The sequence below is a fragment of the Atractosteus spatula genome, chromosome 15 (assembly GCF_055471065.1).
Source record: "Atractosteus spatula isolate fAtrSpa1 chromosome 15, fAtrSpa1.hap1, whole genome shotgun sequence".
NCBI classification, from domain to species: domain Eukaryota; kingdom Metazoa; phylum Chordata; class Actinopteri; order Semionotiformes; family Lepisosteidae; genus Atractosteus; species Atractosteus spatula.
Window position 1 is genome coordinate 24,678,564 of NC_142720.1, and position 26,743 is coordinate 24,705,306.

The window sequence follows — 26,743 nt, forward strand, 5'->3', positions numbered from 1 at the left end:
TCAGTACCTAACATCTTTCATACTGGAAATAAAGAAGTGCAGATCCATTTTAATGTATAGAATGAAATAAAAAAATTAAATACTGTTAGTAATAAAATTAATGTGCAAATAAACATAAAAAATACAATTTAAAAACTTTGCTGATATCAAATTGCAGTGATTCCCGTGGTGGCGTGCCAGCAGGGTGGGCTAGTAACACTTCACAGGTAGAGCCACATGCAAGAGACCCAACTATATTGCTGATACTATGGCAACACTCAAGTAGGGGCTGGATGAGATCCTTGGATCAATTAACTACTAAAAACAAAATGACTAGATGGCCCATTGGCCTCCTATCATTTGTAACCTTTCTTATGTTCTTGTGAGTCGAAACAATATTTTAAGAATTAAAGAAAACACAAAACTCTTCTGCAAATTAGAATGTGCCCCCAGTCTGTAACATCAAGACTAGAAGTAATTTCCATATCCAAGCCACATCAGCCCAGAGCTTATCTGGTTTGTGTGTCTTTAATGAGATGAGAGGGCACATCTCCCTCCTGATGGGGACACTGGTCTATCATAAGCATCACTCCCAGCAAGTCTGGTTCCCACTTCTACAGCTGACTGTGCTGGAGCAACTGGGGTGAAGTACTGAGACTAGAAAATTACTCACTGCGCTACACCACCCCCACATAAATGCTGTACAGTAATTAACAAAAATAACTTAAAGAAGGCATTTTTTTCCTTTGCCTCAGAAATGTGAAAATCCAGTAATTTGACATAACTTGTTAATGTTTTTAAGTATTTAAATCGCCAAGAAGAACATCCTCCAGAGGACTAGAATTTAATGAACCTTTTGGATTCCTACAGTCAGCATTTTTCTGACCTGATGTGGAGGTTTTAATAAAGCGTAAGGGAGGTTTGTTATGATTTCATACATATTTGATGTACTTACTTAATTGTGTGCGGTCTCCAGAATGACTGAAGCAGGCAGTGCTCACCTTGTCTTTCAGCAGATCGGCAGCTTTGAAAGCAGGGTCACATGCATAGGTTACATAAAAGGTGCATGTCTTCATGTTGCTACAACCATTGCTGTGGTCCAATTTAAAAAAGGCTTTTAAACAATTGAAATTGCATTCCAGAACATTTCAAGAGATCATATTGATGAAGCATTTTTGTATCAAATGATTTTTAATGACATAAAAAATTATATGTCCCGAAAAGTTCAGCTGAATTCTTGTAGTAATTGTACATGGAAATCTAATTTCTAAGCATACACACAAAAGCCTTGATGGAAAAAGGTACGTTAAACCTAGTGTCCTCTGACAAACTGCTCTTCATTCCACTCTAAATTGCAGTGGTAGGAAACAAGTGGTCTTGTGTCATTGAACAGAAGAGTAATAAGACTAAATAAAAGGCCCAGACAGAAAAAAATAAATTGTATTCCACACATCAGTCAGCATAGGAAGTACTGTATTTCCATGTGCAGTTCATAGATGAAATGTGTAAATATTTTTTTCCCTATCTCACAAGGAGAGGATGTTTAAGTGCTTCAGCTATGGCTGAGGTTGTTTCCATTAAACTGCAAAGCATTAAGAAGGGGCTGATAGCACATCTATGGATTTTCTGGTCAGACACATCACTTGGTTTCTCTTCCACTGAGGGAGAGGTAATACAATCGGAGAGATGCAGGAGTAGCCATTTTTAATCAGAGAAATTTAATGAAGTGTTTAAAGTGTTTTCGTTTTTTCCTGTTCGTTAAATGTTGCAATCATGGTAATCACCAGCAAAGTTCTTTGTTCAATAATCCGTGGACAGGAGCAGTGGGAACTCTGTGCCCTTGGTTCTTAACATTCATTAGCTGGCAGTCTTGTCCTGCCGAGACACAATAGCTGACAAAATATGGGATGCACAGAGACATAAAATTAGTTCAGTTAATTCTCGGCGACAATTGAAAAAAAATTAAAGCTCGCCCAGAACATTTTTACCCAATCTGACAAGATTATGAAGCTTCTGAAATTTGCAAATTCAGAAATGCTCTTTACTGTAAATCCAGATATTTCAAACATATAACTTATAAAATTTTCTTTGGCTGACTTTTGAACATGTCCCTGGTTAGAAGGATGAAGGTCAGCTAGCAAAGAGGATTGCGCTGCAGAGCGCTCTGTAGTCGACAGGTTGTATTGTAGGGGTTGCGTCTGTGTGTCTTTACTGTATGTAGGAGCTCAAGGTGTCAGCTTTCCACAGCTTACCAAAAACATGATACATTCGCTACCCTCCTTTCCACAGCATGATCTTAGTTCCTAGTCTGTAATCTATATCTAAAGTCCTCGAGTCCTGTATGTGTCTCACAGTTTCATAAGAAGAATTCACAGTACAGAAATGTTTCAGCCAGAGTTCTAATGTTAAAATCCAGTAAGTGCTGAAGTGAGTTGAAAATGGACATGAAGTGCTCTCCATTCTGGGTGTAAAAGTGAAGGTGTTAAAAACATGTGGCATGCTTCACATGTGGCACTTGGCAGTGTGTCTCTGTGCTTGGCTGGCACCACAAGCGATCTTGTGGTGAGTGATTGTTCCAAGCCAGACCCTGGAGTATTCCAGCTTTTCCAGGCACGGCCATAAGTGAAGAGCTCACATTCTTATCTTATGCTTTTGTTTTTAGTAATAGACGAATGACATATTGACAAAATGGCATCTTTTATGTAAATATTAAGTTTATTTGTCTAAAAGGCTCTAATTTGAGCAGGAATTGAAGGCTGAAGGCTTGCGCAGAGCAAGCCAAGATGTGCAGTTCTGGTTGCGGGACAGTGGGGATGGTCTGCAGAGCTCTCTAAACCTGTTGAAGGGTCTGTCAGTAGGGAAAAAATCTGACATCTGATACTAAAATAAATGAAAGGCTCCATAATGATAAATGACAACATAAAAACAATCATCTCTACCATTTAGAGACATACAAGTCTTATCTCAGGTATATACATGTATGTTTTTAAAAAGAAAAAAATATTGCAAATAATTGATTTAAGAAATAATGAAATAAATGAAAAATCAAACAGAACGTCCCTTTCTCTCTTATAAAGAATATCATGTCCATTGAATAGAGAAAAGTATAAAGAGAGACACCATTTCTCTACACAGAAAAAAAAACCTTGCAATATAATTTACATGTATCATTTAAGAAGTTTTAATTTAAGACATAATGTCTGTTAAGGGGTGAGGAAACTAAAGTTTTTTTTTAAAACTTAATAAATTGCTTCTGCAGCTTTATTAAATATTAATTAGAGGGTTCCGTGCATCAATGCCTACAGTGTTAATGCACAATGCTTTCACTGTTGTGTTTGATTGCTTGTTTATGTGCTGTCATTTACCTTTCAATGTCAATGCCATGCATTTTCTACAATATTAATAACTTACACAAAACAGAAGCAAAGGTACCAAAACATTAATACACCTGACCAGTTCTGAAGAACTGTTAATGTGATAAATGCACAAGATGTTGGAAGCATTCGCTGATGATATTAAATGCTGTGTGATTACTATACAATTGATATAACAAAGGAAGTCATTTCATGCTACACAGTGCCATATCATATTTTGTTGAAAATTAGACATTCAGTGATGTTTTCCTGAATTTATCCTGGTAGGTTAATAATAATAAAAAATGAGGAAAAAAAAGTTCCCCATGACAGAGAAAGCATACTGGTTATTTGAGTAGAACAGAACATGGTTTCTCAATGCAGCATTTTGATAATGTGAGAGCTCCATCTAGGTTGTTCCATGTGGTACTGCAAAGTATTTATTTCCAGAACCAACCAAATAGATTTCCCCACCCCCATTTTAGGTGAGATGCAACAATGTAGTGGTAGGTGAAGTTTCTTTATCTCACAGTATAATTTCCCACATTTGCTATATATTGTACAATGTGCACTGTAATGTGACTGTTTCATCAGCTGTTTAACTTGACCCATTCATTCATCCTGCTACTCTCATGAAATTAACATGAAAGTACTTAATGACTTTGAACATGACTTAAAGACAAATGAAAACTGAAATTTTTCTCTTTGAGAAAGGTGTGCGTGTGTAATGTAAAACGTTCTTCTTACTCTTATTCTTTTCACAACCGCTATCAGCTATCAAGACTAAACAGAAAATCTATTGTATGTCATTTTTCAGCCTAGAAGGACATTCAATGAAATGCAGTGGAGCTCTAAGGCCATTCCAAAGCATAACCAAGACAAATCATTATGCTTGAATGTAATGCCCCCCTAGTGTGCTTTTTCTGTGCTTTCATTTTCTTAAAGCTCCCCTTGGAAGGCAGTGACAGGCTCACCAATGATTTTCTTCCCTGCTTTTTTTTTCTGAAACAGCTGGAGAACTGCAAATGTAACAGAGACCCTGTTGAACTGTGTTGACTTAGCAGCTCAAAGTGCAGTAGCTATAAAGGCAACATGGATCACAGCGGCACTTGTTTAGGAAGCAGTGTTCTCTGTTTGCGAACAATAAATACATGACAATACATGATAGGGAGATCAAATGGAAAACAAAATAACATAACATCACTTTATTAGCCCTATACAATTTCTTGCATTAGGCATTCATCTTTTTGCATACCCCAGCTTGCTCTCAGTGAGACACAGACACACAGACAGGGAGAGAAGCTTGGGGTCAGAGCGCAGGGTCAGCCATTGTACAGCGCCCCTGGAGCAGTTGGGGTTAAGGGTCTTGCTCAGGGGCCCAACGGAGTAGGATTCCTCTGCCGGCTGCGGGATTTAAACCGGCAACCTTCCAGCCAAAGGCGCAGATTCTTAGCCACAGAGCCACCGCTCCGCCCATGAACTGCTTGGTGTTAACTGGTAGTTAAATTTGAATAAACTATTAACTATTTTAGTTTATAAGTAAACTAAATAGTAAAACAAAACTGATTTATGTTCAAAATGAGATTTTATGTTTTTCTTTGGTACAGAAGATAAAATAGTGACCCTAAAAACTCCTTTGTGTGAACCATATATTTTTTTGCTCTGTTCATCTCAAGAAGTACTTTATTCTGAATTATTCAAGACGGTTACACTAAAAAATATTGAATATCTGCTTGTTTTTATGTTTTGGCCTGACAAAATAATTTATGATTAACCTGGGGAATAAGAAATTAAGATTGTTGTGTACTTTATAAAGTTAAAGTAATGACGCACAAGGCCTTAAATGATTAATACATAAATGTGAAGAGAGTACAGTGGTTTGATTATAGAGTTCCACTTACAACTGAAGTAAAATTGGTTGGCTTGTAAAAAAAAATCTTAGGCCTGGATCTTAAAACCCTAAAAGTAAGTATAAGTAAATATGAACATATTGATATAATGGTTATAGTCAGTGACATGTTGCATTTTCAGGTTTATTTTTGACTTACCCATGTTGGTCTTTCACATCACAAAAACAAAGTATAGTTAAGGGTTTGAATTTAAGAGGAAGAAATTAGCAGTTAAATTGAAAAGGCAGCTTTCCTATTGTAATTTTTTTCACTAATTTGGCATAAAACATCTTTGGCTTGTTTTATTACTCCCATTTTGCAATTACCAAGTTATTAATTAGCACTGCCTTCCTAGTAGCACTGAGATGAAGACAGCATATGCCTGCATGCAACTGTGGGGCTGTTGCCACTTTCTCACATGAGGAAGGAGAGAGCTGGAGCTCTAGGGAAAAGGCAGATGGACTGCTCAATAACTGTACAAGCTCACCAGTGACACCGCTGTGCAGAACAAGGGGACAGGGGACAGGGACCAGTTAAAGCCCAGCCAGCCAGCCCAGGAAGTGCTTGGCCAGCTGTGTACTGCTTCTTGAAAAGTCACTGATTCCGACCTGCAATTCTGGGGTTTCATGGCTCAGTCTGCTCTGCTGAAGTGCTGCCTTCAGAGGCCAAGTTACATGGAAGTCCCATTTAGTAAGACTGAGGAATATTCTCTTAAGCCTGCACCACAAACACGTCTCTCCATAAGACAGCGGGATGAGTCAAAAGTTCAGTTTTGTGTGCATTCAGCATGAAACATGATGTTTATCTTTCTTCTGTGTGTGAATACAGTAGACAATATTTTTTAGATCATAAAAACAAAAAGGACACCATGGTTTGTGTATTTTATAATACTTCAAGCTCGTGCCTAACTTGAATATGTGGTTGTTGTCAAAGACCTCCATCAAAAAATAAATTAAAAACAACAATAGAAACGTTGCGTGATGAATTAAGACCTGTAGGAGTCTAATGAGAATAAATAAATATCCACTAATTTATAACACTTCTGTGGTATTAGCTCCTTGGATGTTAGCAGTCTCAGATTTAAAAAGGTAATAGATAAGACTATTTTGATCCCGAAGGGAAATTGAGGGGTTACAGCAGCCCAGCCCAAGACAGACATCAGAATACACTAAAATTAAAATAACTACAGTAATACAAAAGTAAAATAAACAGGGAAAAAATAGGTCTGCAAAATATACTGCTAACAGTCACTGTAAAACAGTAAAAGATGTGCAAAATACACAAGGGTATTGAAAAAAACCACAGTATAAACAGTATATTAATGCAGTGTCTAAAAAGTACATGAGTGCAACATGCTGTCCAGCTGTCCATCGACAAGCAGATGAAGGGCTAGCAGTCCTAGCCTAGGGCAGCGTTATACACCCTGACAGCCGCCGGGAGGAAGGACCTGTGGAAATGTTCCCTTGAACACCGTAGCTGGAGCAGTCTGTTACTAAAAGTGCTCCGCTGACTAATAACAGTCCCATGTAGCAAATGAGAGGCGTTGTTCATGATGGCTATGTGTTTGGTCAGCATTCTCCTCTCCGCCACCACCTCCAAGGGCTCAAAGCTCAGCCCCAAAACAAAGCCAGCCTTCTTGATGAGTGTATTGAGTCTATTTACATCTCTTGCCATGATGCTGCTGCCCCAGCACACAACACCATAGAAGATGGCTGCTGCCACCACTGATTCATAAAAAGTGTGTTCCACCCACACCAAAGGACCTGAGCCTCCTAAGAAAAAAGAGTTGGCTCTGACCTTTCTTGTACAGGGTGTCAGTGTTACCAGACCACTCCAGCTTATCATCCAGGTGTAGCCCTAGGTACTTGTAGGACTGCACCACCTCTATGTCCTCACCCTGGATGGAGACAGGGTTCAGCGGAGACTTATTCCTCCAAAAGTCCATGACCATTTCTTTAGTCCTGCTGGTGTTGGGCTGGAGATGGTTAAGATGACACCACTCCACAAAGCTGGTAATCAAGCTCATATATTCCTCCTCCCTCTCCTCACTAATACACCCCACAATAGAGGGTGTTCAGAGGACAAGGAAGATATATGTGCAAGACATCGGAGATGAAAGACTGTCTATGAATTATTGTGTCCATTGAAGTCAAGTCTCAAAAGTGAAAAAAATAAGTACAGAGCATGATGAGTTTCCCTGCTATTGTGTAAGAAATCATGAGTAAATCTTTCTTTGTGACTGCATATTTTAAAGGAACTATTGGAGAATATGAAAAAGAATTTTAGAGCCCCCTCCAGAGACAATAGTAAAAAAAGACTGGGAAGAAAGCCATCGTTTTGTGGTTTTTTTTTGGATCTCTGCTTTCAAAGTGCAGAACTAGAGAGCATGGTAATGAAGAGCAACTCATTACAAGCTACATGTGTGACATGCTTGCAGGCAAGCATGCATGAGAAGTGGTAGATTCTTGATTTAAATTCTCTAGAGGTTTCTAAGTATAGACTCATTTCATGCAAGGTTAGACACATCTGTCATTTGACATGATATTTTTTCTTTAAATAAATTTCTGCTCAAAAACCATACTGTGGTTGAAAGTAGTAGTCATTTAGGGTTAACTTTAAATAAAAAGGAATCATTTGGAACTAATATCATCACCAACACTTGATCTCCTGATTTCAGAATTTGGCAACACACACAGAGATTTGAGAAGAAGCACATCTCTGTAACAACTGAGCCTTGTGACTCATTTACTTGCACCATTGTTGGTGATGGCATGGAAGTTAACACCACTGTGTCAGCTCTAGGGCCCTGGTATTAACTGTTGTCTGGGACATCTTCCTGTATAGTATATTACAGTATGTCTGTGTTCATGCTGGGTTTTATCCATTTTATACGTGGAGAAACACCTGTACCCTTTGTCTGCACTCTTTAGAAAATAATTAAAACTGTTTTCAGAAAAATAATAATGTATATGCAAAGCCATGCTCCTTTTTCAGGAATTATTCTAAAAAAAAATCAAAACAAAAACTATACTTTATAGTTTCATTGTGCTCCCACATAACCTATTGTCTTCACTTAGTATTTCACTGTTTTATATATACAAAACTTAATGAATGTACCAGCGAGATGTCCTCATTCGAGATCATCCAAAAAGACAGAGCTAAGTATTTGAATCTTGCTAAGAGAGCTTGCTATTCTGTAACTTCTAGGGAACTTGCCTGAGTGAACAGTCCCTTGGTTTAAAACAGCCTTCCCTGCTTTGCGGGTGCATTTTAGAATAAGGATATAGACTCCCATTTATTTTGCGACATCCATGATCGAGAAAGTGATTTAATGATAGGTTGTATTCTAATTAGGTTAGATGGCAGCTTATCTCTTCTTTAAGCCTCTGTAGGCATTATTTAAGAGTCAAATACGTGGTAGCAGTCGGGACTTGTCCATGGTTGTCTAGACCTAATGCCTAGTCTGTAGGAATTTAATGAGGGGATGGGGAGCATGTACATAAATGTGTTTACTCCAGTGTGCCTGAATTATTACTCTTTTCACCAAAGCTGTGCCAGAGAACAAAGAATTCATGTGCTTCTAACTACAGTATAGTTTGAGAAATCCTTAGTTGGGGAGTTATGATTATTTTATTTATTGATTGAGCCACTGAAGTAGTTCCTGTTATTCATAATTTTCATAACCACCCCATTTGTAATAATATTCATATCTCTGAATTTAGTTTTTTTTTTCAGAGGCTTATACATTGAGTATTCTTCTCCCAATGTAGAAAAGGTGAGGTATCAATTGAGTTTCTGCAGAGAAGAAAATCTTAAATTGTCGGAGATATACAGTTCAGTATTTGTATAAAGTCATTCAACTGATGAGGGGGTGGGGAGCAATACCTGTTCAGTTGTGTGACTGAAATAATTTTCAGACAGTTAAACAATTCAGCCTACCGAAATAACTTATGAGATCTGTGACCTCAAAGTCAATGAGGTGCAATTTACGGCTGTAAATTGACTGTCTGTGCTCTTGATTGACTAGAGTCCTCTGCAGGGTACCATCCCGCCTAGCTCCCTGTGTTTCTACGATAGGCTCTGGGCTGCCGCAGTCCTTCTCAGGAATAAACAGCTTTCTAATGATGACTGGATGAATGGTGCAGTACAGTATGTCATGTAAAAAATAGAAGGTAGTACATAGTGATTTTACATACAGTATAACACTAATAACTACTGTATAGTAATTCACCAGTTCGTACAGATAATATAGTGTGCTTATACAAAGCCTTCTTAAATAGGCTCCTTACTCGTTCATTTGATTTATTTCCTTTGGACAAAGTTTATAAATTAAAAATACACATCCTTTATATCTTCATGTACCCATTTATGTATCTAATGTATGTTTCTATCTAAGAAGGAGAAAAAGGAGGATATCTTCATTATTTCACTAATGAAATAGAGATAAAAAACATACAACAAAAAGATTGAAGATTGTTTTTCCAAAGGACACATCATCCAATGTCAAACTGTGATCTTAATTGCTTTGCACAGACCACATCATGTCTGTCACACATAATTATAGTCCAGAAAATGTGATGGTCAAATTTATTCATGCTTCTGTAGTTAGTGTTTTGTAAATCCTGCTCTGGCAGGGATTATACTGACAAGATGCCTCTACTATAAGCTATAAGGTTCCAGCATCAAGAGGGGATTGATGGCCATTCCTTACAGCACAACTGCTCTAAATCCTTTAGACCCTTCTGGAGATCCTTTTGTCATCTTCAAACCACAGATATTCAATTGGATTGAAGTCTAGGGACAGGGGTATTGTGTGCAGGTAACAACTTCGTTGTCTGCTTGGATTTGTTTTGGATTGCTGAAATGCAGATGTTTATTTTTAGCCAAGCTTGAGCTACTTGGTAGAAGGAACCAGCTGTTTGACCAGAAGGTCCTGTTACATTTTGGAGCTTGTGATTTTCCCCATCTAAAGGGGCTTGAGAACCTCTACAACAAAACACCCCAGAATAAAACAGACCTCCTTCGTTTCCAACAGCAATGAAAAGCTGATGTTGGCATGCGTTTACAGCTTGATTTTGTAGTCTGATTTCAGTACATCCCAGAGGATAAGCAAGACTGTACCTGGTCAGCACTAAATGGAGAGATCTCCAGCGAAAACCAGGTCGCTCCTGTAACAGGTGATGGAGGACCAGTAGTTGGTGCTCTTCCAAACGAATTCCCTCACCCCTTAAATGCTTTAGCTAAAATCTGCTTGTCTCGCATACTCAGGCTTAAGTTAACCCTTAATTCAAGTGGTGAATCAGTATCTTATTTCTCCACTTGATGCGCTGTGTAGTGGAGCTGCAGAGATATAATGGCTGCTATGTGTCAACCAGATGCTTGTAAAGTGTTTTGGGATGAGAAGTGCTATTAACCATAAATGCAAGACATTATTTTTATTACTTGTTATACTTAAAATAAGTTTTCTTTGATTCTCTGACCAATACAACAACAGTAAAAACATGTAAGAACTGCCCTTATATTGATTTCACTTAAAGTACTTCCCTTTCCACAGGCGAAGTTTAACAATTGTATGGATCCCCCTACTCTATCAATCTTTGGAAGCTAATAATTGATCCATAAAATTGTTAAACTTTGCCTGTGGAAAGGGAAGTACTTTTATCTAGAGCTGGGTGATAATTTGATAACGATAATTATCGCGATATAATTTTCCTCGATATAATTTTAACAAAAGTTCGATAAATGTTCGATATATATGTTTATGCTTTGTGCATGCACACAAAATACTGTGCGCATGCGCGCGAGTGTGCATGCATGTTGCAGACCGGGCAGGTAACAGATTTGTTTAATGTTTCTGCTGTTTTGCAAGTGTTTGTTGTGTTCTTAAAATAAAAAGTTGTTTAATTTACCAATTAACTGTCTGGTTTCTTCAACTTTCATTCAGGAGAAAAAATCTGCTTTTAAACTTGAAAGAAATAATGATTTGACATTTATCGTGATAATTATCGATATCGACTGATATGAAATTTTTTATCGTGATAATGTTTTTGCCCATATCGCCCAGCCCTACTTTTATCCATGCTAGTAGACACCTAAGGCAAGGCCTACAAGCCTTTTCAGCATACTGGCAGGCCTAAAACACGAAACAAAAAAATGCCTGCTGTTTTTTGTTGTATTTTCTGTATATTTTTGTCTGCTGAGTGGGCACATTAAGAATAAAACTTAATGCCTAGGGGGTTAGCTTCAATTTAAGACCTGAACCAGGCTTCTGCTACAGTATGTTCTGTTGCCGAGATGTAACAGAAAAAGAAAAAATTCCAGGCGGAAATAGGCTCAGGGGGCCTGTATCATTAAGGCGTTTAATAACCTCCTTATATAATCATTTTAAGACCTTCAGGTTTGCTAAAGCATATTACTAATATTTTGTTGGAGTCGCTTCAGATCTTAGTAATTTTTAAAATATTTACTAAGACCTCTCATCTTAATGGTCTATTTTTTGCTTTTGTGGGCTATACAGAAATTAATATTAACAAGGCAGCTGTTACACCATGAAACAACAGTTTGACTTTTAACCGCAGATTTACTCCATGTAATCATACTTACAGAGTCTCGCCTGAAAGCCATGCATGTACTGCAGTAAAATGTCCCAGTAACCCTTGGTCACATCTTGTCGGAGTTCAGTTCATTTGCACTTGCCTGTATTATGTAATTAAATTCACCAGCCCAATGAAGTGTTTCTCAGTTCAGTTTTTTTTCACTTGTTGTCTGTTGTTCCTGGTTGGTGAGCAGTGCAATGTGCTGTTTTTATTTAACACTCTCCAGCTGGATCAACAGCTGGGCCTTCCTAGTTATGCTTGGAATGAACTCACTGGGCTTATGACTCATTGCCTAACATTGCCTGACAGTTTCTTGAGCAGTACCTGGAAATTACTCACACTTTACAGCAGGAAGCAAACACACAGAGTAACATAATTTCTCTGACAGATTGTGCTCCAGCATTTTCACGACTTCTAGTTAAATATTCATATTGTGATTTCTTCTTTTATATACATTATATTCAATATAATTTTGTTTTATATTATTTTGCTAGATTATTATTGTTTAGAGTTTTTTTCTCTCACAGATGCATGTATTGGTGTTTGTGAACTTGTAGGTGGCACTCCTCCATGTACACTAGAGCAGAGTTTCCAAACCAAAGTCCCATGTGCTGTGCAGGAAGTGACTGGGGCACTGCTGCGGGAATCTCCATCCCGTGGACAGACATTAAGCTGAGGTCCTTATTACTTGGTCATTAAACATTCCAATGCAGTGTTGCTAGAGTAGAAGTGTTAAGACCAGTGTCCTGACTAAGCTTGTACGATCTGGCCTACATAAAGTTTCCCCTTAATTCAATTGGTGAAGCAGTTTTTCTCTTCTCCTCCTTGGAATGGAGGAGCTGTTAGCTCATACTGTACAGCAATGGCTGCCACACGTCACCGGAGTGGGTACTGGCTTTCAGTGGGGAATGTAGAGGGTACCCTCCTATAGGTAAGCACTTGGGGATTGTTTGGGGTGAAAAGTGCAAAATGCAAGGAATTATTTTTATTTTTATTATTTCTATTTATCGACTAACAATATGTTTACTCCAAACAGACTTTATATTACTCATAATTTAATAATATGAATGATATTACTTGTGTTATTAATCTTCAGTACTAATAGACTGGTATGCTATAAAATGTAATAAGATCTATAAATACTTCTGCTAGGTGTTCAGATTTCGGCCCTTTCAGATGACAGCAGTTGACACAGCTCTGCCTGAGGTGTGGGTAATGGTGGCTCAAGAATGTTATCAAGCTCCACTGTTCCCTTTAGCAGAACCTGCTTTCCCATCGCACAGCTCCTGGATGGGAAGTAAAACAAAAAAAAAACAAGCTAAAGATTTACAGTCCTCAGGAATCATCAGACAACTGTACCAAGTGCTCTTGATTGTACATTTGACAATAAAAACAGAATACAGAGTATGCCCCAGTATGCAGTCCCATCACTGACACCAGTCCTCTGAAATGAAGTGAAGACTGCTGCTGCATCAGCCCTTGCCGACTTGATGTGCTGTTTACTGTTTGTTGCATCATCCATAGCAACCCAGCTCCCTTACGCTGCCACAGTGGAAAGTGACTTTAGAATTTGTTTTACAGTAAAGCTGCAGTGCTAGTCCTGGGCTGCTTAGAAAACATGATGAATCTCATGAGGAAGTTTGCAAAAGGAGAAAATCTGCTCATCTGGGTACTCCAATGACTTATTCCCATGTGAGAGTTATTCAATAACAAGAAAAATTTAAAAATAAAAAAGAGTGAACAACATGCATCACACCAAAATGTGTATTTTGGTCTGACATAGAGAAGCAAATTTAAATATTTGTTCCATTCATTTTCCCATTAGTATTTAGCATGTCTCGTGAGTTTGTTCCCTATATATAAATACAGTATGTCACCACAATTGTATCACAAGCATTTGAAGAGAATTGTCATAAAACAAACTGTGTAAGGAATTTTGACGAGTTGTGAATGTACATGTATGTCTCTGTGTATTTGTGGGATTCTCCTCCATGCTTCTCACAGGGAAGAGTCCAGCTGTGGAACCGTTCCAGAAGGATTTTCAGTACCTGCAACTGGGCTTCCAAGAGATGTGTCATCTCTTATAAGACATGCAAGCCTGTAGTTGCTTTATTTGTGAGGAAAATAGTGATTGGCCTTGCTGTCCATCTGAAAGCAATGTACAGAAGCTGGGAGGATATACCTGTTCTGTAACAGTAGAGAAGCAACACCTGGTATCATCCCTGCGTGCTACTGTCACCCGTGTCTGTCAGAGATTCTGATGAGTCAGTGCCGTTCTTTTAGATACTGCTTTTGACTTTTCCTTATACTATACTGTAGATCCCTAGACACTGAAACAGCTTTAGAAAAGCATAGCATTTCTTTACAACTGCTAACATACTGTGCTAGTTAAAGAAATCATTCCCAATTAATAAGATTTCATTTTTGTGGAATTAAACATTCCAGCATGCTGGGGAATAAGATCTGTATAAATAAGCACACTTGGAAGGGAGTGGTGCGATGTTTTTCTTTTGATTTTTTAATTCTTTTTAGTTTTCTGTTCCCTAAAAGCATTAAAAAGTGCTCTATTTGTCCTTGAAGAAAATGTTTTGTGGAGAATTAAAACGTGTATAGGACATTTTCCGAAAAGGAAAAGAAATGCAGATACAGAATAATGATCATCCACCCACACAACCACAATAATTCTGTAACTGACAATTTAAAAGGCATGGAAAACATATTGGATCAGTTGGTTGAATAGTTACTGAACAGATGTGAAAATCACTCTTTCATTTCAAACACTGTTCAGATGGAAACCTTTCAAGAAATAACATGGGTAAGAGGTGTTTAAAATTCAGACTACCTTTTATTTCTAATTGTTTTTGTACCATGGAAGTCACTGTCTATCTGTCACTGTTATTCAATTCAGAAATATAATTCACCTAATATTAATGCAATACTTTTTCCATGCTTTAAAAATGTGTCCAATATATTAAGGGATACCTGAAGGTTCAGGCTGTGTATGTGTATGCCAAATGTGTTTTCTAGAGTCTGTATACAGTATATAACATCTTGTTGCCTCCTCATTTCTGATGCATGGTTATATAATTCTTTTTTCCCTCCTTCAATCAAGTGCAATGTGTTTTTTTCTGCACAGTGGCCTAAAAAGAGAAAGCTGCAACAACATGCATGTAAATGGATGCTTATCCAAGCTCTGAAGCTCACTAAAACCTAGTAACTTTGTTAACTGATTAATTGTACAATGTTTGTATTCATAGTACTTCATGAGAATGAATCAGTAATGACTTAATTTATGTCATTGGGAGTATCTAGATAAAGAACCCACACAAATTTTCTTCCTTTCCTGTAAGTAACGTGAAAGAATAAAGTGTCAAAAATGAGAAGATAATGTTTTATAATGCCTGTCTTTCACGCATTAAAAGATAAGGAATTCAAATGAGTGAATGATTTTTTTTCTAGTTGGTGATCCTAGGGTGAACCTGCTGGAAGATATGTTTGGACTACCAGTATCTGAAACATTTCTGTAATGTACTCCACATTCTGCTGAATCAGTGTGTGCAGTTCACAGAGATCCAGTGTGCTGTTCAGTGAGTTTTCCTAGGATTGTGACCTTTGATTGTAGTATGTGATGGCATGGGACATTCTCATGTTCTGCTTTGTTCATTTAAAAGACATCTTTCATAGGACCTCTTACTTCACCACAGTATTTCATGGTTTTGTTTTTTCAGCTTCTCTTTTTAGAGCCACTGGTGTAATCTCTGAGAAATGACCAAGAGATACTGCACTGTGTGACAAGAAGACTTTATGTCATGTGATGCAACCACCAAATGCATTTTGAATGGCCCTGCCTTAATTTGAAAAATGACACTGTCAGAATGCAACATTCAGATTTGTTTTTAACTAATTGGTTTTTACTCTGAATCTGGGCCAAGAAATGTTACAGTTTTGACGTATTAGACATGGCATTACATTAGATTTCCTTTTGCAAATTATGTGTTATTTAAAAATCACTATCTTAAGACTTGTTCAGTACACTCTTTAAGGCACATAACAGAAGAATTTGCGATGTCCAATGTGTTTTGTTTAAAGATAAAGGAGAGAAATCAAGATTTAAAATCCACAGCTCAGAATACATTTGTCAAATAATAGATCTTATGATACATTTAAGTACCACAACAACTTATAATTTAAAACCAACCAATGCATTATCTGCATCCAATCTCCTTCGTTTACAGACTAATTGCTGAAATCCTGAGTTTGTTCCAGAAACAGTGGATCAATAGGATGTCAAATTCGTGAAGCTCTTCTTCTATGGCTTATTTTAGCAATTCCAATGATTCCAGATGGTTTATACATGTTTAGAGGTGGGGGGTGGGGATTAACTCCTTGTTAAACTCTTTGTGGGTTGGTTTGCATGTGTGCTATGTGTTTAAGCTGTGCTTTTAATCCCATTTAATATTCAACTCACATGATAAACAGTTTTCAGCAATGCCAGTAAACATATTTGTGTACATTTGTTTTAGCCATGTACTGCAGTTCTTAAACCATCTTGACAAAGAATTGTAAAACCTTGAAGTTCTTGTCCAAGCATAGCTTTCATAAACCTCTATTCTGTCTTTAGAATTTGGAATGATCGGAGAGCATACAATAAAAAGTCAGCGGCCAAGATCAGTTCATGAGACACAGGTCCCTCAGGAGCAAGCTGATTCTGCTAAATTTATGGCACAAACTGGTAATACACTAGTTATATTTTTTCTTTTTTGTTAACTAAAGTTAATTTCATCTAAGGCACTGCATGCTTTCTCTCTGTAATGCACTTTTTCGTGACAATGCTTTCGTCATTTTGTTTTTTCTTTTTTTATTGTCGTCACCAGTTGAAGTCCATAAATAAAAAGTAAAAGCTGACACGTTTGAGTAAAGATAAATATGGTGTTCACTTCAATTTATTTACTTTGAATCAGGGATTTAATTGGGTTTTCTAGTTTGACTTTGTTTAATTATAACACATTTAGAATGAGTTTACTGATATATTATTTATTTTTCCCAAAAGCATTAAAACATTAAACTGATGGGCAAACTAGACCCCTGAGGCTTGATGCTTTAATGACTTCCTGGAAGAATTGTTCCATTAAAAGCTAAAGCATTTGGGAGAGAAATAACAATGCACACCAATGAACAATATACAGTACAGTAAAGCTGCTTCAGTGAAGTACCCAATATGCAAAGCCAAAATATGTACATATTTAAAATGTTTTAATAATCTGATCTAATTAATTAAAATTTAGTATAAAAAATCAAAACCAAATAAAGAAGAAACAATCACTCTTGACAGTATGACTTTGAGATATTTGGAACTTTTTTGTCCAGCTTATAACAATGTTATGAGTGACACATACGGTACAGCACAGTACATGCATGAAAGTTTGCAAACAGGGCACCCTTATAATGCAATGTGTGATTGGTCACATTTTAGAATCTCGTATGTTCCATCAGCTTCCCACTTGAAAACAAAATATGGCAAAATTAACATTCTGAAATATTAGACTTTTAACGGAACTATTGAGATGTATTGTCAATTTCAATAAGTGATGTTTTCTCTTTTTTGGATTGTTGATTAAGATTGTTAGTTAAGTTTCATTCTTCCACTAGTATTAAGATCAGGATCCTTAACAGTTCTGGGGTAGAGCTGCCATGACTATTTGCTTATTAGTCATCGCTTTGACAGTTGTAAAATTGTGGTCATGACAGGTTTTTTTCTTTTTAAGTTCCAAAAGGATGTTTTTTTTCACCATATCTCTTTTCACATGACATCCTTCATTCCATATTACGTAGCAGAGTTGAGCTGTTAGCTATTATTTGTCTTGTTTGAAGCATTTATTAATATGCCTTTCAGTTCATTTTCTGTTCTGATTTTTACTAATTTACTGTTTCCGTCTAACTTCATATAATAAATTGATCCACATTTCAGTCTGGTGCAGTCTAATTTATAACCAGCTAAATAAAGTTAGAGCTTTGATCTCTTTTAGATTGAGTCATTTTGCCCTCCAGCCTTTTTATTTCAGAAGCAGCTTAGTAACTCAATGCTTTATAAAGCTTCATAAGATTTCAATTAAATGTGAATGTATTCAGAGCTGAAATTACAAATAGAACTTAATTTATGAGTGCTGCACTGGGCAATGCATGCCACTTTATGCATATGAAACCTATGCATGAAAGGTGAATTTCATTTTTTTTAATTTCCAACGAATAGCATTGCCCAGACTTCAGACAGGAAATCTGCAGTAATGACATATCTAATTACATTATCTAACACACTGGAATCTTTGGTGACTACCATGACATTTTTCACCTAGAATTAAAGGGAAGAATAACTGGGTTGTGTGTATTAGAGAATAAATTGCTGCAGTCTCATGCAGTCACCAAATATTTCTTGTTATGAGTTCATTTTTTTTCTATTGCTTTTTTATTGTGTACGTAATTACATGACATTCAAGCTATGAGTTATTAAAATAGGTGTTGTTGGGACTAGTGGGTAAAACATTGAGTTTTCAGTTCTCATGAAGCATCAGTTCTCCCTTTATTCAGCATTTCAGTTTCTTAATAAAAGTGAGTGGATTTTTAAGCCCATTTCAAAAGGGATATTAGTGTATGATTTAAATACATATTCAACTGAGGTTGTTTTTCTGCTGACAGCACACTCTAAGATCTGACTGCAACAGGATGTTATATAAAATATATCATCTGCTTTGTTAATGAAAAAAGATAATTGGTATTCAGTTACAATTATTTACACTTACACTTTCTGTTGCACTTAGAGAATGTCTTGTTAATGCTAAGTTCTTCGTCGTAGCCACAGAAAGTGTAATTCCAGTGTAGAGGGAGGTCTTTCCAGTATATATTCATACAGTATATTGTATGACCTCTACACACTTTCCACCATCCATTTGTATAACAATTGAGGAATATAATACTGATGGTGAAAAAAACTTAATATTTTGGGTACTTCTATATTTTTTGTTTTTATTTTCTCAATATACATCTATGATAGTCTACAGTAATTCTTACATTCTGCAATGGTAAATCAATTCAAATTGCTCCTGTCCTGCTGAATATAATGGAGGATTTTTTTCTCTTTTCTTTCTTTTTACTGATTAAACTGGTGACTGAGTTTGAGAAATTAGGTCAGATGAAACAGGTGTTTTGTGAGCTCCACTAAGTTAATGGTACAGTAGTTCATTTTGCTGTTGGTTCATGTGACTTTCTAGAATATACCATAAACTAACATTAGCTGTTTCATTTTTAACTATTCAGTGTCCTCTTGCATGTGGTCTACATTTTATGTTTGTTTTATTTTTTGGCTTTTTTGGTATTTCTTATTTATATTATTAATTGCCAAAACCACTTTGGTTGTTACTGCAGGACAAAGAGTCATAATACATGTTTCAGTATTCTCTGCGTAAGTGTATGATGTACTGTATAACAATTAGAAATGTTGCAAAGCAGCCTTAGAAATATTCTCAGTAAACCTGAACAAGAAGAGTGCGGCTGATCTGTGGCAGGTTGGCTAGGCATGCAGCACCTTACTGTCTCTTCCTCTCAGAGCGCGTAGCATGCTGCTCTTGCTGTGGTGTCTGATTAATTGGTGTCGCCCTTCTCCCACGCAGGTGTCTCTGGTGCAGAGGAGTGGTCCCAGTGGAGCTCATGCTCAGTTACATGCGGTCAAGGGTCGCAGGTGCGAACAAGAACTTGTGTCTCACCTTACGGAACACACTGCAGCGGCCCTTTAAGAGAATCAAGGGTTTGCAATAACACTGCCCTCTGTCCAGGTAGTGTTAGCAGCAGATGGTTGAATGTTACATCATTCTGTGTTACTAATGAGAGGAAATAATATGCCAATGATTTAATGTTTTTCTTTTTAATTCCTTTGTTTTGTCTTTACCCCGGTATGTTTTGTATTCTTATTCTTATTATTATGCTATTTAAAAATTCCCTGCTTCAGTTCTTTGTTTTCCTTCTATTGTTTTTCTTTTGTAAAATGATTGGATTTCATCTTCATCAAACCGTTGTTTCAGAATCTGTGCCATATCTCTTAATGCTGTGCTCTGAGCTTTCTGGCATCACTGTTTAAAGCGCTGAATGGGGATTCTGTTATATTGACTAGACCTATTGTACCTGCTTAGGTAGGCTGGTGCCAAGAGAGGAATTCTGTCGCCTCTAGCAATAAGTGTGGGATCATCTCTCATATGTCCTTTTTAACCTTACCTCTCCTAATCTCAGATGTGATTGAGGGTCCTAGACAGACAAGAGTAAATGTTTCATAAATGTACAGTTCTTTTTATGGTTGTGTGTGTGCATTGATATGTGTGAGAGTGTTTAACAATTTATCTGTTTCAGGAGTCTCAGAGAAAACTACTGGTTTGGTTGCCATTTTGTATCCTGCTTAAAACAACGGCACCCGTTGGCTTGCTTTCCTTTCCCTCAACCTCTTTTCAGACCTCAATAAAATAAAAAAAGGGGGTTCATTAAATGAATTGAAAAGTATTATCAAGGCATCGGAGGAATATCATTTTTACTGGGAAGGAAATAGGAGGGTGACATGCCAAACATTTCCCTCTCACAAGGTTAGCTTTGCAGCACTTAAGAAACAGTGTCCAAGTTACCCTTAGGAATGTTTACTGCGGTGAATTTATTATAGAAGATGCACAGTTTTGTGGTTATACACTGCATTACTTTAAACCGCTTTACCAAACTTTCACTATAGTTACCTATGCATATACCCTGCCTTCATGCTGCAGTGCAGTAAAACTTTCTAATGAATGTTAAGCACACTATAGCATTCATTAGAAACTAAATTTTATGATACATCTTGATATTCCAATGTCCAGTACAGCAGAGTACAGTAGAGGCATGATAATATCATTCGCATTCATAGCCAAATTAAGGTGAAAATACAGTATACATATGGAGTGCATGGCAAACTTTCATAAGGGCACGTGTTTCCTTTATTTTCAAAGAACCCATTATGAGAAATAACTTTGGAATTCTGTAATATTTCAGTAGGGAACTGGCCCTTTGCATGTGCTACAGAGATGCTCTATTGAACTGTCCCACTGGGTCATGTCTTTACAGGAATTCTAAATAATTCTTTTGAAATTTTCTCATAAAAAAGACACTCCAGGTGAGGTTTCCTTATCTATAATACTAGTTGTCTTATTTTCACATTGTCCAGTTATTTCAAGAATTCAAGATGCATTATTTATTATACCATCCCCAATGTTCTTTTGTGTTTTAAAAGCAAGAAAAACAGTGACAAACAAATTATTAAAGCCAAAACCTGAAGACATCAGTAAAATATTTTGTAGTAGTTTCAGTAAAATGTATTATCGGCCTCATTGAGTCTTTTTATGATTGTTGACTTCTGGAATCTAGAAACAGAATCTCAGCATCACTTTTTAAGGAGTAGAATATGTTAAACATGTTTATTTATAAGGTAATACAGATGATCACAACACATTAGAAAACATTATTAGAAGAATACAACATATAAAATGCGTTTGTGTTTGTCATGTAAACTGTAAATCTCTCCAATAGATCGTATAAATATAGACTCACTTTATGTCTGCTAAGTTAAGAGTTTCAAAATTCTGATTGAAGTTTTTCTTCACTTTTCATCTCGTCTCATTTCTTCATTTGTTCTTTAGACTGTTCATATTTCCAGTTCTATGGATGTTGAGCCATGGAAAGGGGGTTTGTTAATCTTATAATTAATCATAAAAACTACAGCAGATGTTTAGATTGCTTGCTTCATGTTTCTGAAGTTTGTATTATTCATATGTCCGGAAGCTTTTCAGATAGTGATGCAGATTGAGGTTCTTACTGCTCTTTCTGGGAGAGAGAATTAGTTTTCTTTTAACCTCAGCTAAATGCTATTCTACTGGTTTGCTTTATATTTAGTGAATGAAGTGTTGCACATAAGAATCTAGTAGGATATAGTGGCTGGTTAATCAAAGCTTGTGAATCTATAAACAGTGATCTGATGCTTAAAAGTGAAGAGAGTTAACACATGACAACCAATCCCCTGCATTGCATCACAAAACAATCTTACAGACTACAATAGTTGTTTGAAAGCTGGAATAAAAACAATAAAATAAAATAATAAAGCATCATTTGAAATTACTTGTTATGCTCTACTGTTCTGCAAGTACTGTATATAGTTTTAATCATTGTATAGAAATAACGATATGGAAAAACGTTAACATTATCTTAGTATCCTTTCACGCAGCCTGTAATATGTGCCTGGGGAGGCATCTGTGACAGGCTGAAATGACTGCAAGCATCGTTTTACAGACCTTCGCACTTTATCCATACAATCTGCTAAAAAATGCCTCATGCTTTCTCCCAATCCTGATATGAGAAACAGCAAACTCCATAGTACAAATATTGCAAAGTGAACACAGAAAAAACATAGAACTTTTCTTTGTGCTATGGAAACTGTTTTACATTTACAGAGGAGTCCCGTTAATTTCTGGATTTATACATTGTCCGTTTATTGAACAGTGGAGAAGTTAATACTCTTAGCACAGAAACCAAGACCGTGATGACTAGGATTTTGCAGTGACAAGAGTACAGCATCAGGCCATAAGATATGGAGAACCGTTTCAAACTTTTTCAAATGCACCACATATTCTGTCACTGGTTACAAAAGCAATTTGTATATTAATTTATTATGGATTTGTCAAGAGTTTTGCAAAATCAGTTTTTGTTTCTTTTTGTTAAAATAGATCGAATCATGTTAAATCTCATATTGTCAGATGAAAAACAAATATTTTTTGTCTTTTCTAGCTTTTACTGTACATATAAGGTGCCAAGTTTTTTTTATGTTCTTTAGTAAAAATACAATATAAACTGACCTTTGCTGTGTAGGTCCCTGTTGTCAGTCATTTCTTAGAATGAACACCCTTGTATTTTTGGGTGGGAGTTAAGAGCAACAGAGCAATGTTTAATGGTGTGAATATTACTTAGCTCTTTATCGAATCATGATGATACATAAGACACAAATGTCTTACAACTTGTCATTCCTCCCTTTTGCACACATTATCAAAGTTAGCAGCCACGCACCCGTCGTCCATGTAGCATTATGATTGTACAAAGCTAATTAAATTTCATGTAACCCGATCTTTTTGTGATCTCATAATATTTTAACATGTTATTTCTTAGAGATTAAGCAATAATCTAAATTTTCTATTTCCAGCTTTAAAAACCATGGATCTTATAGGATGATAAGCCTTAATATAGTAGTTTTAAATCTTAATTCAGGATTGTCAGTGACTTAAAAAGAAAGGGGTGGGTTTGGCAACATAAAAAAAGTAATTACTCAACTCCTTTTCTGTATGGTAAGTTTCTATAAGAACAAGGAGATTTTTTTCCCCCAATTAATACTGTTTGTGGAAATCATTTTTTTTCCATTATGTGATTTGAATATCAGTAATGCAAATTCACAGTAAAGGTCAGAACAGGACACCTTCTGCTTACACTGGTGACCTGGTAATATCTTATTTTATTATTCCTGAATTCAGAGAGTAAAATCAAGCCTGATTGTGTTACAAAGTACCGTGTGCAAGAACATACCGTATAAGATAAGCAGAGAAAATTGCGCTAGAGGAGTTTACAGTCCCAGTGCTGTAGATAAGTCAACACTGTAACATCGTGGTGTTTTGACTAAGACCTTAAACTGGTATTGTTGATAAGGCACGAACAGCATATGAACTGAATCAGTCCTAAAGTAGCCCAAGGAAGTAAGCACACGGTGAAAGAGGATCGTCCTTGGTTTTATTTCTCTGGGGTTCTGGTCTTTCTTCAGAGATGCACTTGGCAGAGAAATTACATGATCCCATTTTCATTTCCCAGACGTATGCTGGCAATTACAGCAGTGCAATCAGGAACTCCACATGTTCGCAGTAGTCTTGTTATAAGCCTGGGGTTTTTTGTGCTCTTGGCAAGCCACACAGCCTTGTTTGGGTAATCATGATCCTATTTGTGAATGAAACCCATCCCTCAAGCCGTAACTGTAAGGTCTGCTCGTGTCTGTTTGCAGTGCATGGGGTTTGGGAAGAATGGTCTCCCTGGAGTTTGTGCTCATTCACGTGCGGCAGAGGCCAGCGGACGAGAACGAGGTCGTGTATTCCGCCCCAGTACGGGGGCCGAGCTTGTGACGGGCCGGAAACACAGACCAAACTGTGCAACATAGCGCTGTGTCCAGGTTTGTATCTGCGGTTCTGCTCTTTTCCCTGCGGAGCTGTGCTTTTCTCAGATGTGTGGAACAGAGAGAGGAACAACAGCTATGCATGATCTGTTTTTATCTTTTCAGACTAAAAAGTTGTTTTAATCTTGGCAAAATACTTTCATTAATAAGATTATTGAGTTTTAATAATACACTGTTGATATCAGTATGCTTTAAATGTTAAAATGCTTGTATCAATTTAATATTTAAATGATTACCAGTGAATGGTTTAAGCAATATTGTACACATTTTGTACAGCAAAAAAAAGTCTAATACTTTGATCACTTGAAATCAAAGAGAAGATGGTTGGGTTGTTGAGATTCCTGTGATACTAATAATAGTTGTAGCTGGAATCCAGTTTTGCTGCACAAACGTTAGGCATAATAATCATAATAATAATAAGGATATGACACCCCTCTTGAACATCCTAGGACACAACCATTCAGCTATGCACTCACTAGATGCCCAAGACTAGAATACTTTTTTTCAATACGTCCTTCTGATAGGGGTCGGGCAGTTGTGTTGACCTCTGATCCTGGAGGACCTTCAAAGTCTCTTTGAAGCAGCAGCTCTTGAGAACTTAGCAGGTCAGAGTTACAGTATCAGGCTTATTGCATTTAGAAAGCAAGCCCAGGACCTGAAAGCAGTCAGTAAAGAGATGCAGGAGTGATGTCATGGTACGATCAGTATTAGAAAGAAAGTTTATCATTTAAGCCTGCCAGAAAACTGCAGAAATCTACAAGACAGTTACTACTCCAAAAGTGTATTATAAATGCCAGTCTATTTTTTGCCCTTTTTTTTTAGAAATGGAAGAGGGAGATATTGAGCGTTTTACACATTAACTTAAATCCAATACTGCAGCTCTAGGATTTTTTCTATAAGAATTTACTTCACAAATTTCTAAAATTCATTAACCACATAAGAGACTTTAGCATTCCATCTTTTTTTCCTCTGGATTTCTTTCTCTTGTCAGCAGTTTAAAGGATTTATTCAGAATTACTGTACCTCATATTGAAATATTGAAATGTTCCAGCAGCGGCATCAGTCGTGCTATTTTAAGTACCAGCAGCCTGCAGACCTGTAAGTCATTTTAGGAGGATGGCAGGGACAGATGAAAGGCTGTGAGCTGCAACAGTAACTCGTTCTTTCCCCGTCTGTTTGCCTCCCTCCTGTAACTCCTCTTGGCCGCAGTGGATGGCCAGTGGCAGGAGTGGAGCCAGTGGACCGAGTGCTCAGTGACCTGCTCCAACGGGACTCAGCAGAGGAGCCGCCAGTGCTCAGCGGCGGCACACGGCGGCTCGGAGTGTCGCGGCCACTGGGCCGAGAGCAGGGAGTGCGCTAACCCAGACTGCACCGGTACGCCTGGCCCCAGCGCTTCCTGCGCGGGACACCGCCCTGCGTGGCACTCAGTGGGAAGCCCACACACTGCAGTCCTGGCACTTCTGTTACCACACCAGTGAATCTAGGTTTTGTTTGCATTTCAACACTTTCATTCTTATTATCTGATGAAGTGTTATATCAGTTTAGCATGTCTTTCAGGTCAGTGAACACCTCTTTGTATTTTATCAATCGCTCCTACAAAGGCATATCAAAGTGACAAGACCTGTAACCCTTCTAGAATATTTGCCTGTGGAACTGACTGTTCATTTACAGTGTAGAAATAATGTAACACTGGTCTTCCTTTCGTTTTTTCCTCTTTTCCTTTCTTCACACTGCATAGCTTGCTTTGTTTCAACAGCAATGTCCAAGAGTTATTTGGTTTAAACCTATGCAGTGGGTACATATTGAGAAGACTGTTTTTTTTTTACATTTTCTAAAACAATAGCAGGGTCAGTCCTTGCATGGAGGACTGTAACAGTGATAGATACAGTACGCTCATGGATCTAGATAGCTTGCTTTTCCTTCTTGCTTGATGGTGGTACTGCTGGGACAAGGACATTCAATTTACAGTTCAGAGGAAGGACAACATCTGTTTTTTTATGCAGAATTTTTACAGTATTCATTACAAGCTAATAAAAAAGCTACAGTGCTTTAGTATAAAAAACTTTAAATGTATAAAATTAGTTCAACAAACTTATATAGCACTCTAAGACAACCTGAAGTGATAAAAACAAGAAATTAATTTAATTGAGAAAATATTTTCCAACCAAAAACCTAGTTTAAATTGTGAAAAAACTATATTTTTATTAGAGAGCTACAGTATATCCCTAAATAGTGTGTAGCTATGAAAAAAATTAAACCCACAATTCCCCTGAAATTGGGTAATAATACAACATAACTGTAATAACATTGGTTTCCAGCAGTGGTCCTGCAGAATTACAGGTTCTTATGCTTTCAAATGTTAGCTAGTTAATTGAACAGAGACTTGCCTAAAACAGGATTACAGGCATCTCTGGTTACTGACTGAAAGAAATGGTTCTCCAGCACTAGAGCTGGCATTTACTTGGTGCACATTCTGTAGTACATGCTGTACTTCCAAGACCATAAAATTATTTTTTAAAACGGGACACTGGAGAAATTGATTTTTAGTAATTAGTAAGATTACCCCAGCATGGCTATTTGTTTGAATAAATGGTAATACAGTGCAGTACACTGTGATTGTTTATGCAGCAACGTCTGTGATGATCCAGCCAAGAGGAGTGATCT

General features: G+C 37.1%; 1 protein-coding gene across 1 annotated transcript in view; it reads left to right on the plus strand.

Annotated features, from left to right (window-relative positions):
* adgrb3 (adhesion G protein-coupled receptor B3) overlaps positions 1-26,743 on the plus strand; it is a 182,374-nt gene that overhangs the window by 56,479 nt on the left and 99,152 nt on the right. Inside the window, exons 3-6 of the mRNA XM_088934242.1 lie at positions 16,439-16,549; positions 19,482-19,643; positions 23,912-24,076; positions 25,289-25,453. Of these exons, the coding sequence (XP_088790368.1) occupies positions 16,439-16,549; positions 19,482-19,643; positions 23,912-24,076; positions 25,289-25,453 (603 nt within the window). The remainder of the gene's footprint in view (positions 1-16,438; positions 16,550-19,481; positions 19,644-23,911; positions 24,077-25,288; positions 25,454-26,743) is intronic.